At 58.6% G+C, this 12,860-nt stretch overlaps 1 protein-coding gene across 3 annotated transcripts; it reads right to left on the minus strand.

Annotated features, from left to right (window-relative positions):
* Window positions 1–114: 114 nt before the first annotated feature.
* Window positions 115–11,842, minus strand: Cacnb3 (calcium voltage-gated channel auxiliary subunit beta 3). 3 transcript variants are annotated; one of them, XM_060388678.1, is made up of 13 exons: window positions 11,688–11,842; window positions 4,936–5,058; window positions 4,678–4,800; window positions 4,129–4,244; window positions 3,835–3,899; window positions 3,621–3,640; window positions 3,356–3,436; window positions 3,133–3,191; window positions 2,879–2,988; window positions 2,480–2,631; window positions 2,131–2,226; window positions 1,872–2,021; window positions 115–1,393 (listed from the first exon to the last, which is right to left on the minus strand). In XM_060388678.1, the coding sequence occupies exons 1-13, from the start codon at window positions 11,727–11,729 to the stop codon at window positions 1,079–1,081; spliced, it is 1,452 nt and encodes a 483-aa protein (XP_060244661.1). In that variant the 5' UTR covers window positions 11,730–11,842; the 3' UTR covers window positions 115–1,078. The 3 variants fall into 3 exon arrangements, with proteins under 3 accessions (XP_060244661.1, XP_060244660.1, XP_060244662.1); XM_060388677.1 differs by lacking the exon at window positions 11,688–11,842 and adding an exon at window positions 9,049–9,489; XM_060388679.1 differs by lacking the exon at window positions 11,688–11,842 and adding an exon at window positions 9,049–9,458 and having other exon boundaries at window positions 4,129–4,241.
* Window positions 11,843–12,860: the final 1,018 nt, after the last annotated feature.

Consider the following 12,860-nt stretch of genomic DNA (forward strand, 5'->3'; position numbering starts at 1 on the left):
CCCCTTCCCGCTCACTGGGGTCTTTGGAGAGAAAGGTGCCAGAGCACTTCCCCCTGCAGACTTAGGCCACACAGTAACAGAGCCGTAGGGGCCAGCAGACCGGAGACACTGAGGGACTGTGCATGGTGTTTTATTGGAGATGACAATGAGGTGTGGCAGGTTCTTAATGGAGCATGCTCTGTGGGTCACACGCTAGAGCCATACGGCAGGGGTAGCCAGGTGGACGGCCTCCGGGCTGTCCACCGGGTCCTGTTCTCCTCTAACCCTAACTTAACAAGCGGCAGCTATGAGTCAGGGAGCCCCTATCTTGCAGGAGGCATGGAGGGAAAGAACAGAAATGACAGGTGCAAGGGCAAAAGAATGAGAAAGGCAAGGGGGGCCAGAAGCTGTTCTGCCCTCCGCAGTGCAGGCTGGCTCTGGCCTGACTGGCCCCTCGTTCCCTAGTCTCGTCAGATGCTAAGCTTCCTGGTTTGGTGAGGAGGGCCCTTTTCTACCAGAGCTTCAGCTGTGAGTTTTCTGTCCAGCCTCACTCAAACTGTTCCTGCCTTTGGTGTAAGCGCCCACCCCAGCTCGTGAGACACACGTGCCACCACGTTGAGCTCTGACTGTATCATTTCTGATGTGTGGCAGTGAGGTGAGTGGAGGCCCTTGGACCCCAAAGTACAACCGAGTCCCCTTGCTTAGGACTGTGTTTCTCCCCCAGGCTGTATTACCAACTCCCGCCCTCTAGCTACTTAGAGGGGCATCTGTTCTGGCTGGAAGTCCCCTTGCTAAGTGATCCTGGCCTGAGGTCGTTGCCCTCTGGGGCAGCTTCTTGTGCAGGTGAGGAAGGGGCCAGAGATGCAGAACACGGCTAGTACCTGGGATGAGAACCTACGGGGTCACTGTGCCCAGGAGGTGAGGGGGCCCCTTGCTTCTCCCAGAACCTTGGGACCACAGTCAGCCCTGGACCTGGGGCTGGGCAGAGGGTTGTGGGAGCTGAACCTAGTGGCAGCCTAATGCCAGTCTAACTCCAACCGGCCTGAGGTAGGCACCCCAGCCGCTGTGCCTGCGCCTGCCGGGGTAGGGCAGGAGGTGGTCAGTAGCTGTCCTTAGGCCAAGGCCGGTTGCGCTGCCAGTTCCGGTCATTGTGGTCGTGCTCCGAGTCCTGGGCTAGGAGCCGGTCTTGGGGGTCGTGCCCGTTAGCACTGGGCAGCCCCGAGGTGTGTTGGCGGTGGGGCTGGTACAGGTCCTGGTAGACATCTGCATAGTCCTCTTCCAGGTGACGGGAGCTGCGTTGTGAGGATCCAGTCCAGGCCTGGCGGGAGCTCTCGCTGGCCTCATCTGAGGGCATCAAGCTGTCCTGCTCCAGGGGCGAACGTTCCTCACCTCGCTCCCCCAGCAGCTGCTGGGTCTGGGGGGCCAAACAAAAGCTCTAAGTATAAGGAAAGGGAAACCTGGCCTTTGTTCCTCCCTGGCGGGGAGGTGGGATTCTTCCTCCTCTGGTCTCAAATCCCAGCTGTTTTTGTTTTGCTTTTGTTTAATAGTGCAAGGAAGAAGTAAGCCAGGGCGTTCTTCTAGGCCAGACACAGAAGCAGGAGATCTGGCTCCTGCAAATTTAGGCTCTCCCTTAAAAAGCGACCGGGAGAAGGTGTGGAAAGAATGTTTCCTTGGAGACCTGGAAGGCCCATCTCTGAGTCCCTATCTCATTCACTGGGCCCTCCTATCAGAAGTCCCTCGAACTGTCTGTCCTGGGTCTGCAGAGCGAGCAGAGCTGACAGCTCAGCTGTCCCTTGGCTTCACCTGTTCTGCACGGACAATCCTTTGGTCAGGGAAGGAACTTTGTTTTGACTGTGTAAGCCTGCACACTTGTGATCACTGGAAGCAGTTACCTGAAGTCCAGGGATGGCACTAGGAGGACCCAGAAGTCCCGGGCCAGGTGCTGGATGATGGGTTGCTCGCCAGTAAACCTCTAAGTATTCAGCCAGGTGCTCACAGGCATCCTCTAACTGGTTCTCATCAAGGATCACATCAAATGACTCCTGGAGAAGAGAGGACACAGGGAGCTTGGCATCTCCACAGCAACGCCATAGCTCTACTGCTCTTGCATCCCGGAAGAGGGCACGGTTACGGGCTGACCGGAGCACTCACTGGTGGGCACTGAACCAGCTTATCGTATGCCATCATTTGTACGGTCAGGTGTTTCATCTGCGACTTCCCCCTGGAGCGGATGAGTCGCTGGAGAACCTAAAGCAGAAGGGTAGAGACAGGCAGAGAGACTTGTCTGTCTTGGGGTTGTGGTCAGAAATGGAGCCTCGAAGGATCAGGCACATTCTCAGCTTGTGACGTGGCATCAATAAGAACCAGGTAAGGATGGCTTGGAGCGGGGATAGGGATGGAGGAAAAGGAGGCAGTCACGCCAGGCAGGGCCCCAGCAGAGGTGCACTCTGTATTTTAGGGGACGGCTTCCGTGGGACCCCAGGCACCCCAGCTCACTTACCTTCGGTGAGGATACTTTGACAAACACGATGATGGGGGCCAGCGAGGTCTTGGTGAGCTGTGCTGGGTGGTTGATGGTATCAGCGTCCAGCACTACCAGCTGCAGGGATTTGGCCAGCTCGAATATCCGCTCAATCTCGCTCTGCACTTCAGCTAAGGAAGGGGGCGCAGCTCACTAGGGGCTCTGGCCACTGCTCGCTTCCAGGGCCTTGAGAGCTACTATGTGGTGGACAGGAAGGGCCTGGAAGCCTGGGTAGGCAGTGGGTGGTGACGAAGGCAGTGCTGGGGGCCGGGGGGGGGGGGCCGGCAGGTGGTGGGACACAGGCAAAAAGACAAGGAGTTGGGGAAAGTTCTCACTAGCATCAAGGAGGCAGAGAGCCAGGAACTCGGGAGTCCTCACCAATGCTGGAGCGGGCAGAGGATCGCTCGATGATGGTCCTCTTGCCAGGGTTGTTGAGCACAGAGCGCTTGGCCAGTGAGAGGTCAGCCGTGACGCGGGTGATGGAGATCCTGGAGCAGACAGTTGAAGGTGACCCCTAAGCCACCTTAGGGCCTTCCTTACCCAGCCCTCTAATGCCTCTCGAGAGGAGACTCAGTGGGAGGAAGAAATTTTCTTCCCGACGACTCCTTTCATTCCAGACCAGGGCAGCTTACCTGCCATCAAACCTGTGTTTGAGGAAGTCGAAGAGAGCCTTCTGCATCATGTCTGTGACCTGGAGGGGAGGGGGTAGTGGCGTTGACGGAGGGTTCCAGGAAAGAGGCGGTGTGCGCCCAAAGAACGCACACCCTGCACACAGACACTCCCACCCGCAGTCCCTGAAGCCTCCCTGTGGCAGCTTCCAGGGAGGGGTAGACCTGGGGCCGGGAATCTCCTCACCTCGTAACCTTTCAGAGAAGGTCCAACCAGCACCACAGGCCGCATGGAGGGCACCACATCGTACGGAGGAACATGTTCCGCCTGCAGAATGGCCAAGGGGGTCAGACGGAATGTCGGTCTTGGCGGCCACTTTCCGCCTGTCTTCTCTGGGGACAGAGTTCTGGGCACCCTCCCCTCTGTTGTGTTGATGTAGTAATGACTGACCAGAAGGGTCCCCCAGAGCCAAACTCCATGACCGCCCTGCCCAGGCCCCTTTCTGACTCACCTGCTTTTGCTTCTGCTTGGCTTTTTGGAAAAGGAAATAAAAGATTAAAGTTGGTGGAGGGAAAAGGCCCCAGGGGACATAACGGGCTCTCCCTGCTGACCCCCCCACCAGCCCCTCCCCATAGAGTTCACTGGGGAGGTTCCCCTTCCACTATGTCTTATCTGCCTATCTTGCCCAAGGCGGCTAAGCTTGGGGTGAGCTGATGGGAGGCTACCTAGTGACGGAGGAGGAGAGCGCCGGTTGCCAATGTCACTCAGGCTGGAAGGGTTCCCAGATCTCCTGACAGAGAGGGGGGGAATGGTAAAACATCTATACACTTCTATATATTAATGTTTTACAAATTCGAAACTACTTTTATGACAGCTGAGCATGTGTGTGTGTGTGTGTGTGTGTGTGTGTGTGTGTGTATGTGTGTGTGTAGACTTGTGTGGTGTACACGCACATGCGTAGCCGTGTTCTGTGGGTGGAGTGTGTGTGTGTGTTTACTAGGTCTCAGCGCTGTTCTCACCTGGCCTTCTGTTCCTGCTTCAGCCGGATGCTCTCCAGGCGTTGGGGGCTGGGGATGAAGGCGATATCTCCGCCCTCTTTCACTAGCCTCCCGATCCACCAATCATTGCTGTACTTCTGGGGCGGGGGGGGGGGGGGGGGGGGAGAGCAGGAAGGAGCTGTGAGAGGCATTCGGCCAGGCTTCAGCGCCAGGGAGGACTTTGGGAAGCTGGCACGAGGAAGGCAGAGGGAGGGCCAAGGCGAGTGTGATGCCATCGCATGGCAGGGGCTCAAGCCTCGAGGCTTCAAGAGGCATCAAGGATATCACAGCGCATTGGTTGGTTACCCTAACCTCCCGCTTAGACACAGAAGTGAGAACCAAGCCAGGTCTGAGAATGGTGGGGACCCTTGGAATCAGGTCTCTGTGTGAGGGGTATACAGGAGTGCATACAGATGAAACTGGAGGCTTTGGGGAATTATTTAGATACAGAACCAAACAGACATTGGGGCCTGGGAGAGCAAATGGAGTTAAGTGCTGAAACAGGCTTCTGGACTGAGTAAGGCTGATTACCTCTTTAATGTGCAGAAAATCTTTGGCCTCAAAGTTGACTCCAGAGCCCTGGACCGGGCATTCCTCATCCAGGACCCCGCAGTAGCTGACATTGGTCCTCACGGCAAACGCCACAGGCTTGTGCTGGGGAATTTGACCATTGGGGCAATGAGAGACACTTCAGGGCATCTCATAGGGGTCAGGGGAGGGGAGGCAGCGGCCCAAGATGAGAAGCCTCCCGCCGCCACACCGCTTTTCCACAGCCTGGGGTAGGTGTACCTTGGCTCTCTCTAGCTGCTGCTGAGCCTGGCTCTCCACTTCTCTCCGGGCACTCTCCCGGTCCTCTTCCAGGGAGACGTCAGAGTCCAGAGAGGGGCGGCTGGTGTAGGAGTCGGCTGAACCCTGGGACGGGAGAGTGTGTGTAGGAGACCACATAGGCCCCTTCTCAACCCTGAGGCCACTTCTCCATCTTCTCGATGGCTTGGCCACCTAAGCTGCCTCCTGTGTGCCTCCCAGGGTCTCTGAGGCTCCAGGGACCCTGGACCAACCCACATGTGCGAAGATTAGGGTCCCTCTGCCCCACACCTATTAATACCGGAGCCCCGAGAAGAGTCATACCGTTTCTCCCCTCTGCCATGTCCTCTGAGGCAGAGGGGAGGGACATGTACTAAAGACAATATACTCTAAACGGTGTTGACTCCAGGGGACCAGGCCTTCCTATCCACACTAGCCTGAAGCAGCCTGGACATTATCCCTTTAAGATGACTGACAAGAGTATAGCTGGCCAAGAGACAGTTCCAGCGCTTGGGAGGTAGAGGATCAGGAGAACAAGTTCCGTGGCAGAGAGTTAAGGGCTATCCTGGGCACATGAGATCCGCCCTCAAAAAAAAAAAAAAAAAAAAAGTCGGGATGGGGTCAGGGAGAGGGGGTGATGAGATTGCTCAGCAAGTGGAGGCATTTGCTGTTCGGACAGGATGACCTGAGGTCAAGCCACGGAGCCAGCAGTAGAAGTAGAGAAAACACACACACACACACACACACACAGAACCAGGTAGTGGTGGCACCTGGTCTACAAAGTGAGTCTCAGGACAGCAAGAGCTACACAGAGAAACCCTGTCTCGAAACCCAAACTAAAACATGCATACACAGAACACACAATCAATCAATCAGTAAGAGGGACCATGGTCAGTCCTGTCAGGATACAGCCATCTGACCACCAAGACTCTAGGGTGGTTTTTGATGTTGTCCTTGTTTGGGTCTGGGTCACTATGTAGCATGGGTTAGCCTAGAACTTTTTACATGGACCAGACTCATGTGCCTGTCCCTCCCTCCCCGGGGCTGCTCTGCCCCCACGGCAGGCTTCTGAGAAGGTTTTGAAAGCTGCTGGAGGGATGAAGACTTGCCTTGCAGTTTGAAGACTGGGCCCAAAACCGCAGGCTCCTGGAAGTTAGCTCTCCTTGGCTCTCCCTACCCTCTACTTTCTTTCCCTCCCACACCTGCTGGGGCAGGAAACTGGCCAGGGGCAAGCACCAAGGAGACAGGGAAGGAGCAACACAAAGCTATCTCCCTGGTACAGTGGGGCCCTCGCACCTTCCACCTGGCCTGTCTCTCTCATCCTTTCCCTGGGCCCAAGGGACAGCAGGGCCTGGAGGGAGGCTCTGCTGGCGCCAGGCAACCCAGCTGAGATACAGGACCTTGGGGATCGGGTACCTTTGGCAATGTGAATGAGGATAGTCATTGAGTCCTGCCCATAGTAGGGTCTTGGGGCAAGGAGTGTACATTTGGAGGGTTGTAGAGTTCCAGGAGGAAGAAGCTGAACAAATAAAGGAAATTCAGCTTTGAGACAAGCAGCTGAAAGTTAAGATAACTGGGTTAGGGAAAAAGGAGTCTTTTCTGACTCAGTTTCTCCTTACGTGCAGGAGCCTGGAAGAGTTCTTCCCTCAATTCTGAGATGCCAGCAGTGCAGAAGGGCTAAGAGGTAAAAGAGTGTGTGCGGGTGAGAGGTTTCAGAATGGTCAGGTTGAAGAACAGTCCCTCAAACCTGCTGGCTGTGACAGCCCACAAGGCAGCAGAGCAGACTCTCAGAAGCGGCAGACTCACACACCTGCCATCAACCATGTCTCGGGCCCAGCCCTGCCTGTGCAAGAGGGCTGGTCAGCTTGGTGTCCGGCAGCCCTGGAGTCCGAGCTGAAGGCTGCTGCTGGCTATACGCCAAAGGGCCCCAGGCAGCACCAGAGTGGGGAAAAATCTGTCTTGCAGAAGTGGAGGCTGCCTCCTGGCCCCATCTCTCCAGCCAAGGCAAAACAAGGTTGAGCTCCTGAAAAAGCCTTGACAAGGGGTGAGGGATGTCACTCCCAAGAGCACTGGCTGTGGGGTGTGGCTGGCTGAAGGGCTAGAGAGCAGCAGGTAAGAAAGGCTGCCTGGCAGAGCAGGATGGCCACTCACTGTGTGTGTAGCAGGTGTTGGGGAAAGTGGGGCTTTGACCTCTTCTGGTCCAGGCTCTCAGCCTAATTTAGTCCTCAACGCCTTTATCTGGGGTTATCCAGGATAGATGACCTCTTAACCCTAGAGAATGACAGAGCCTCTCCCAAAATCCTTTAATGAGTGGTGATCAGAATGGAAGCCACTTTCCACCATCCCCATGTCCTTAGGTGGTACCTGAGGTGGTCTGGTATCAATTAGGAAGGTAGGAACACCCGGAGATGTTAGGGTCTTATTTCTCCACCCCGTCATGCCCAAGCAGCCAGAGTCTCAGTACCCTGGGGCTGCTGGAGTTGGCGCAGTGCCCTGGTGGTGCCCCCCTTGCCTGGTGAGTGTGTGGGCAGGCTGCAGCTCCTCTCTTGCCTGGCACGGGGGAAGGAGAGGAGGGAGATGAGCCCAGTGGATTTATTTAGAGCCTGATCTCCCTCCTACTGCTTCAGAGGGGGCCTCAGGGAGAGCAAAGAGCTAGCAGGAGGAAGGAAAGTGGTGGCGGTGGGGAAGAGATCCAAGAACCGGAGAGGGTCAGGAGGGAGCAGTGGGTCATCAGGCTGCCCTCAAATAACACACACGTGTCAGTGTTCTTGCAAAGGCCCTGGCTTCTCACCAGGGATGAGATGGGAACTCCTCAGGCTGCCCAGCTCCACAGAGAGGCCTCTTTTCAAGCTCATCCTGGCTCCCTGGGCTACACCAGCTGTCCCTTCAACTGTCAGAAAGAGGTGCCCACCAGAGCCTTGAGAATCATCTATCTGTTCTCACTGCAATGTAATTAGCCCCAGAGCCCCGTGGAAAATTGGGCCCGGAAGGAGCCTGGTCCCAGAATCCACTGCCATATGCCTGCTCTGAGCCTCACTACTCATCTGTCCTGGGCCTGAGACAGAAGACTTGACCTAATCCTATCAGAGGACCCTTTCAAGCCATGTTAGTGGTCCTTTCCCAAGAAGGCCTTGGTGTGGGATGCCTGGGGTAAGACTGGCGACTCCAGGGGGCTCTGAAGCTGGTCCCCCGCTCCTGCCCCATCTTTCCAGGCATTCTTTTTGCTCTCTGAGCTCCGGGAATCACTGCCTAATGAGCTGATTTGTCTCAGTGGGTCAGGAGATAAAAGCAAAGAGGAGAATTAAATATTTATTGGTTGCCTGGTTCTCTGAGCAAAGAGCTTCCTCTCCATCCCCATGCCCTGAGCTCCGGTGGCCTCACCTCCAGGGCCCCATGCTGAGCAGGAGCGCAGAGGAAACCTCAGCAGGGGGCTGGACTGAACTAAGACTGATGGCCCACCCATGTGGCTGGTGGCCTTTCGAAGAGGCTGGGCCATGAGCAGGAGTGAGGAGTCAAGGCCGTGCGAAGGGGTGATGGGCAGAGAGGAATAATAGACCTCAAGTTCTAGAATTCCTGTCTGCGGAGGCTGGTACCCTACTCTCTAATGTTCTTTCAGCTCCTTAATTTGTCATTTAGTTGAGGCACAGGTCCGGAGTATCTCCCCCGGAGCTCAGCTTTTCCCGTGGCGTTCAGACCCTATAAACCCAGACTTTGGAACTCCAGGCATTGAGTTCCCTCTAAAACCTCGGTGTCAAGGCCTTCTGTCCTTCCTTCCTCCGTCCTTATGTCCTGAGCTTTGGGGCCACCTGCTCGAGCCTTCTACCTACAGCGTCCCTCTGTGCACACACCTGGGGGACCTGGCTCGGATAACCCATCTCCCCGCTTTCCTAGAGAGCCCCCCTACCCCGCTCTTATGCGCCCTGCCCCGCTGCCAAGGCGTTTTTCAAAGTCCTGAACTGGGGGAAGGGTTGACGAGAGCGAGCGAGAGAGCGAGAGCGAGCGACGAGAGAGAGAGAGAGAGAGAGAGAGAGAGAGAGAGAGAGAGAGAGAGGTGTCATCCTAACTCCCCCACCCCCACCCTCCCCCGTGGCCACTCACCGCCTCCGAGTCCTCAAACCCGGGCACGTAGGAGTCGTCATACATGGGGGAGTCCGGGGTGTGGGGGGGAAAGCGAGCGGCGCCGGGGGCGAGGACGGCGGGCCGCGCCCGAGATGCCACCGAGCCGCGCAGCCCTGCGGGCGGCGGCGGAGAGCGCGAAGGAAGGAGCGAGCCGCGAAGACCAGCTGCTCGCCGCTCAGATCACCGCTCCCCTCCCCACCCCCCAGCCCAGCCGGTCCCACCCCGAGCGCGCCAGCGCGGCTGAGGAATCTGCCGCGGGCTCCCACAACAATAGTGCCCGCCCACCTGACCCCTCCCGGGGAGACGCGGGCGGCGGGGGCGCCGCGGCCCGGGGACCCGCCGGGGCCGCGGAACTGGGCGCACGCGAGCCGGGAAGGTGGGTCCCCGGCACCTCTGGGGCCGGGGCGGCGGGGAAGAAGGGCTGAGACGCTGCCGGCGGGGCGGATCCCGGCGGGGAGGAGGCGGGGCGAGGAGAGATGCGGAGACAGGGACTCTCGCAACCCAGGAACTGCTCCGCCGGGGAACAAAGGGCTGGCGGGGGGGAGGGGAGGGGGCGAGACGCTGCCACGAGACGCGACCCCAGCGGAGAATCGAGACGGTGCGGGAGGCGGGGAGGCTGGCTGCAGAGAGAGGAGGGCTGGAGGCAGGGAGGACGGGGAAGACGGGAAAATGGAGATCTGGAGAGGGACCAGCAGCGGATGGGGAGAGGGCTCAGGTGATAGGGGAGGGTCGGCTCCCTGCCAGTCCGGGAGACTCCCGAAGCAAACACCGCAGTGGTGCTGAGGAGTGGTCTGGAGATCCCAGACCCGTGCCATGAAGGCAGCTCTGCCCCAACAGGTGCCCGGCCCTCTCTGTTCCGGGCTGCAGCAGAGGGCCGACCCTCCAGAAGGGGGAAGTTCCGGGACGGGAATGCCGCCTCGGCCACCCCACACCTGTTGCACGGGGCAGATTTCATCCAAGTTAAGTCAGGATGGAGAATCTCTTCCTCACTTTCCTGCCAAGGATTGTGCCAGACATTGCCAAGGCATGCGTGGGAACTGGGCCAGAAAGGGGCTGTTTTAGGTGAGCCTAAAGGGAGAGGTGAAACCAGAGAATGGAAGCAGAGGATGGCTGTGGGCGGAGCGGAAGGTGGGATCCTGACACCGAGGTTGGGAAGGAAAAAGGGTTAAGCCCAGGAGTGGGGTGGGCAGGATGGTGGTTCTAGCCTCCCTTTAAAGGACTGTTGGGATTTGAGGAAGAGCACAGTTCCTGTCTTGGAAGAGATCTTCCCAAAGCTCTCCCTCATTTGAGGTCCCCCCCCCCCGTTTTCATCCCCTGACCAAAAATTTCCTTTTGAATTTTGACCACCTGCCGGGACACCCCAAGAGGACTGAGACAGACGTCAGCCATGCCTGGTGTCTTGCCTTCCCAGCTCAGTCCTTTTTCCACTCTTAGGTCCTCAGACCCGGGAGGGGTAAGCTCTGGACTCTGCCTGTCCCGTTCCCTTCCTGGGCTGGACTGCCTAATCCCAGAGCCACAGTCTGGAAGGGTTAGTGAGAGACAGGAGGTAGCGCCCGGCACAGCGGAAGACCACCCAGGCCAACTGGCTTCCCACCTCTGTCTCGCCCTCTGGTTCCCTTGACAAGAAAAAGGGGAGGGGCTTCTTGCGACACCCTAGTCTGTCTCCTGATAGAAGGATTGACAGGCAACTTTATTGAGCCCTGAGGGCGCCAGCCGCCATTGGGGGAGACGGCTTTCACCGCTGGAATCCCGTGTGCTCAGGGCTGAAGTGTATTCTGTGTTCCCAAGTACTGCCTTGTCCTTTTTTGTTGTTGTCTCTCTAGTCCCCTCTCTCCTTCCAGAGCTCCCTTCCCCTCGAAGAGGGTACCCATCTGGAATCCGCTCTCCTGGGCGCTCAGTTTCGGGGCTCTCCACCCTCGGGGGTCCCTGACTGCGGGGAGCGGTGGACTTGCTCTCTGCAACACCCCTTCCTCACACCTTGTCTTCATCCCCAGCTGGGACAATGCTAAGTCTTCCTCGGAGAAATTCGTTGCCATGCCAACCACCTCCCCAGGGTTCAAGTTCCTCATACCTACAGGCATCCCCTGGGTCCTGCAGGCAGGCACTCCATCTTTCCTCCCTCCTGCTAGTCCTCTGGGTTACTCCCCAGCACTCGATCCCTGTGGCCACACCGGCCTACTCCAGGGCTGCTAATCTAGCTACGGAGGCAGGGTCAAGGAAGAGAGCTGAGAACCGCCAGAAAGCTCTTACTAAGTGTGCCAGGAAGCTGGGCAGATCCCAATCCCTGGGCACTAAGTGGGGAAACTGAGGCAGGAACTAGCAATTCTATTCCAGGTGGAGGCCCCCAGTATTCCAGCTCTCAGGTTGCCCCCACCCCCAGGGAACTCAAGAGAGGGTCCCAGAAGGAGCCTAGCTCGGCCTTCCCTCCCATCTCGCCCCTTGCCCGGCTCCCCAGTCAGACCTCACTGCACATTTTGGAGGAGCCGCCAGTTCCAGCCTTCCCTTCCTCTGTTACCCAGAGGTCTCGCCTCCTGTTTTCCCTCCCTCACCCTGCTGCAGATTCCCCACACGCGATAGCTTTCCTCCCACCCCTCTGGGGAGGGGACCCCAGCGGTTACCTCGTTCAGCAGGAAGGTTGCACTGGAGTCAGAAAAAGACATAGACCGGGTCAGCGGCCTCTCCCCCTCCCCCGGGCCAGGGGCTCCGAGGCGGGAGCAGGACCCAGCCGCGGCTCTGCACACTGCTCCAGCCTGCACGCCCGGCCTCGCCCCACGCCCGCCCAGCTCCTGCCGCCCGCTCCCTCTCCTCGCGCCTGGTTCCACCCCTTTTTCTCCTCCTTCCTCCCCCCGCCCTTCTAGCCTCCTCCTTCAATCTCTCGCACTCCCCTCGCCTTTCAGTCCAGTCTCTTCCCCACTTCAGTCCTCCCTCTCTACCACCCCAGTTCCCTATTCATCTGGTGTCTCCCACTGTCCGTCCATCCCCACCTCGCTTTCCCTCTCAGGCTTCCCCTCCCCCAGGTCTCCAGACAAGACAGGGTCTGTGGAGTTCTGCCACCGGAGGCAGAGGGCGGGAAAGGTTCAAAGGCGGGCACGCCATCCCGGCTCTAGCGGGGAGGTCCGGTTCGGCTGCCTCCAGGCCCCAGCACGGTGCAGCTGGTGTCGCACCCCCAGCGCCCCGGGAAGAAAGGCCCTGCCGTGTCCCCACCTCTGCCGGGTAACAGACGGAGAAGGAAGAGTGCTGGTGTCCAGTCCGCTTGCCCAAGCCTCAAGACGCCCCTCTGAGTTCTGGGGGAGCCTTGTCCACCCACCCTGTCCAGGTCCTGACCCTGTGGCTTCTGCAGAATCCCTTGGGAGACGGCCCTGCAGGGACGCCTCCCGTGTCAGTTAGGGAGCTGCAGGTCTCAGATCCGCCAAAGGGGAGGTCAGGGCGAGGTGAGGCGGCCGCTTCCCTACCCGCTGTAGCGCCCCCTAGATTCCTCGGCCCGGAGTCCGCACCCGCCCTCCAGGGGGCGGCACCCGCCGCACGTGCCGTCTCCTGCCAGCAGGAGGCGCTGCCCGGAAGGGCGCCGCTGGATCTAGACCCTGCTGGAAGCCTTTCCCACCCCCACGCCCCTCCAGGACCTATCTCCAGACCCCCAGGAGAGAACCCCAGGCTGCGCCCTGTCGCCACCCCCGTGGGGTTCTTTGAGACATTCTTGCCCCCTCCACGGCCCCAGTCCGCTCCTACCTCCATCCTCGTCTCAGGGGGAGCCCGGGCGCAGCATCCCCGCTCCGTCTGGGCAGCAGAGAGCA

This window comes from Meriones unguiculatus, chromosome 8 (genome assembly GCF_030254825.1).
Source record: "Meriones unguiculatus strain TT.TT164.6M chromosome 8, Bangor_MerUng_6.1, whole genome shotgun sequence".
Classification (NCBI taxonomy): Eukaryota; Metazoa; Chordata; class Mammalia; order Rodentia; family Muridae; genus Meriones; species Meriones unguiculatus.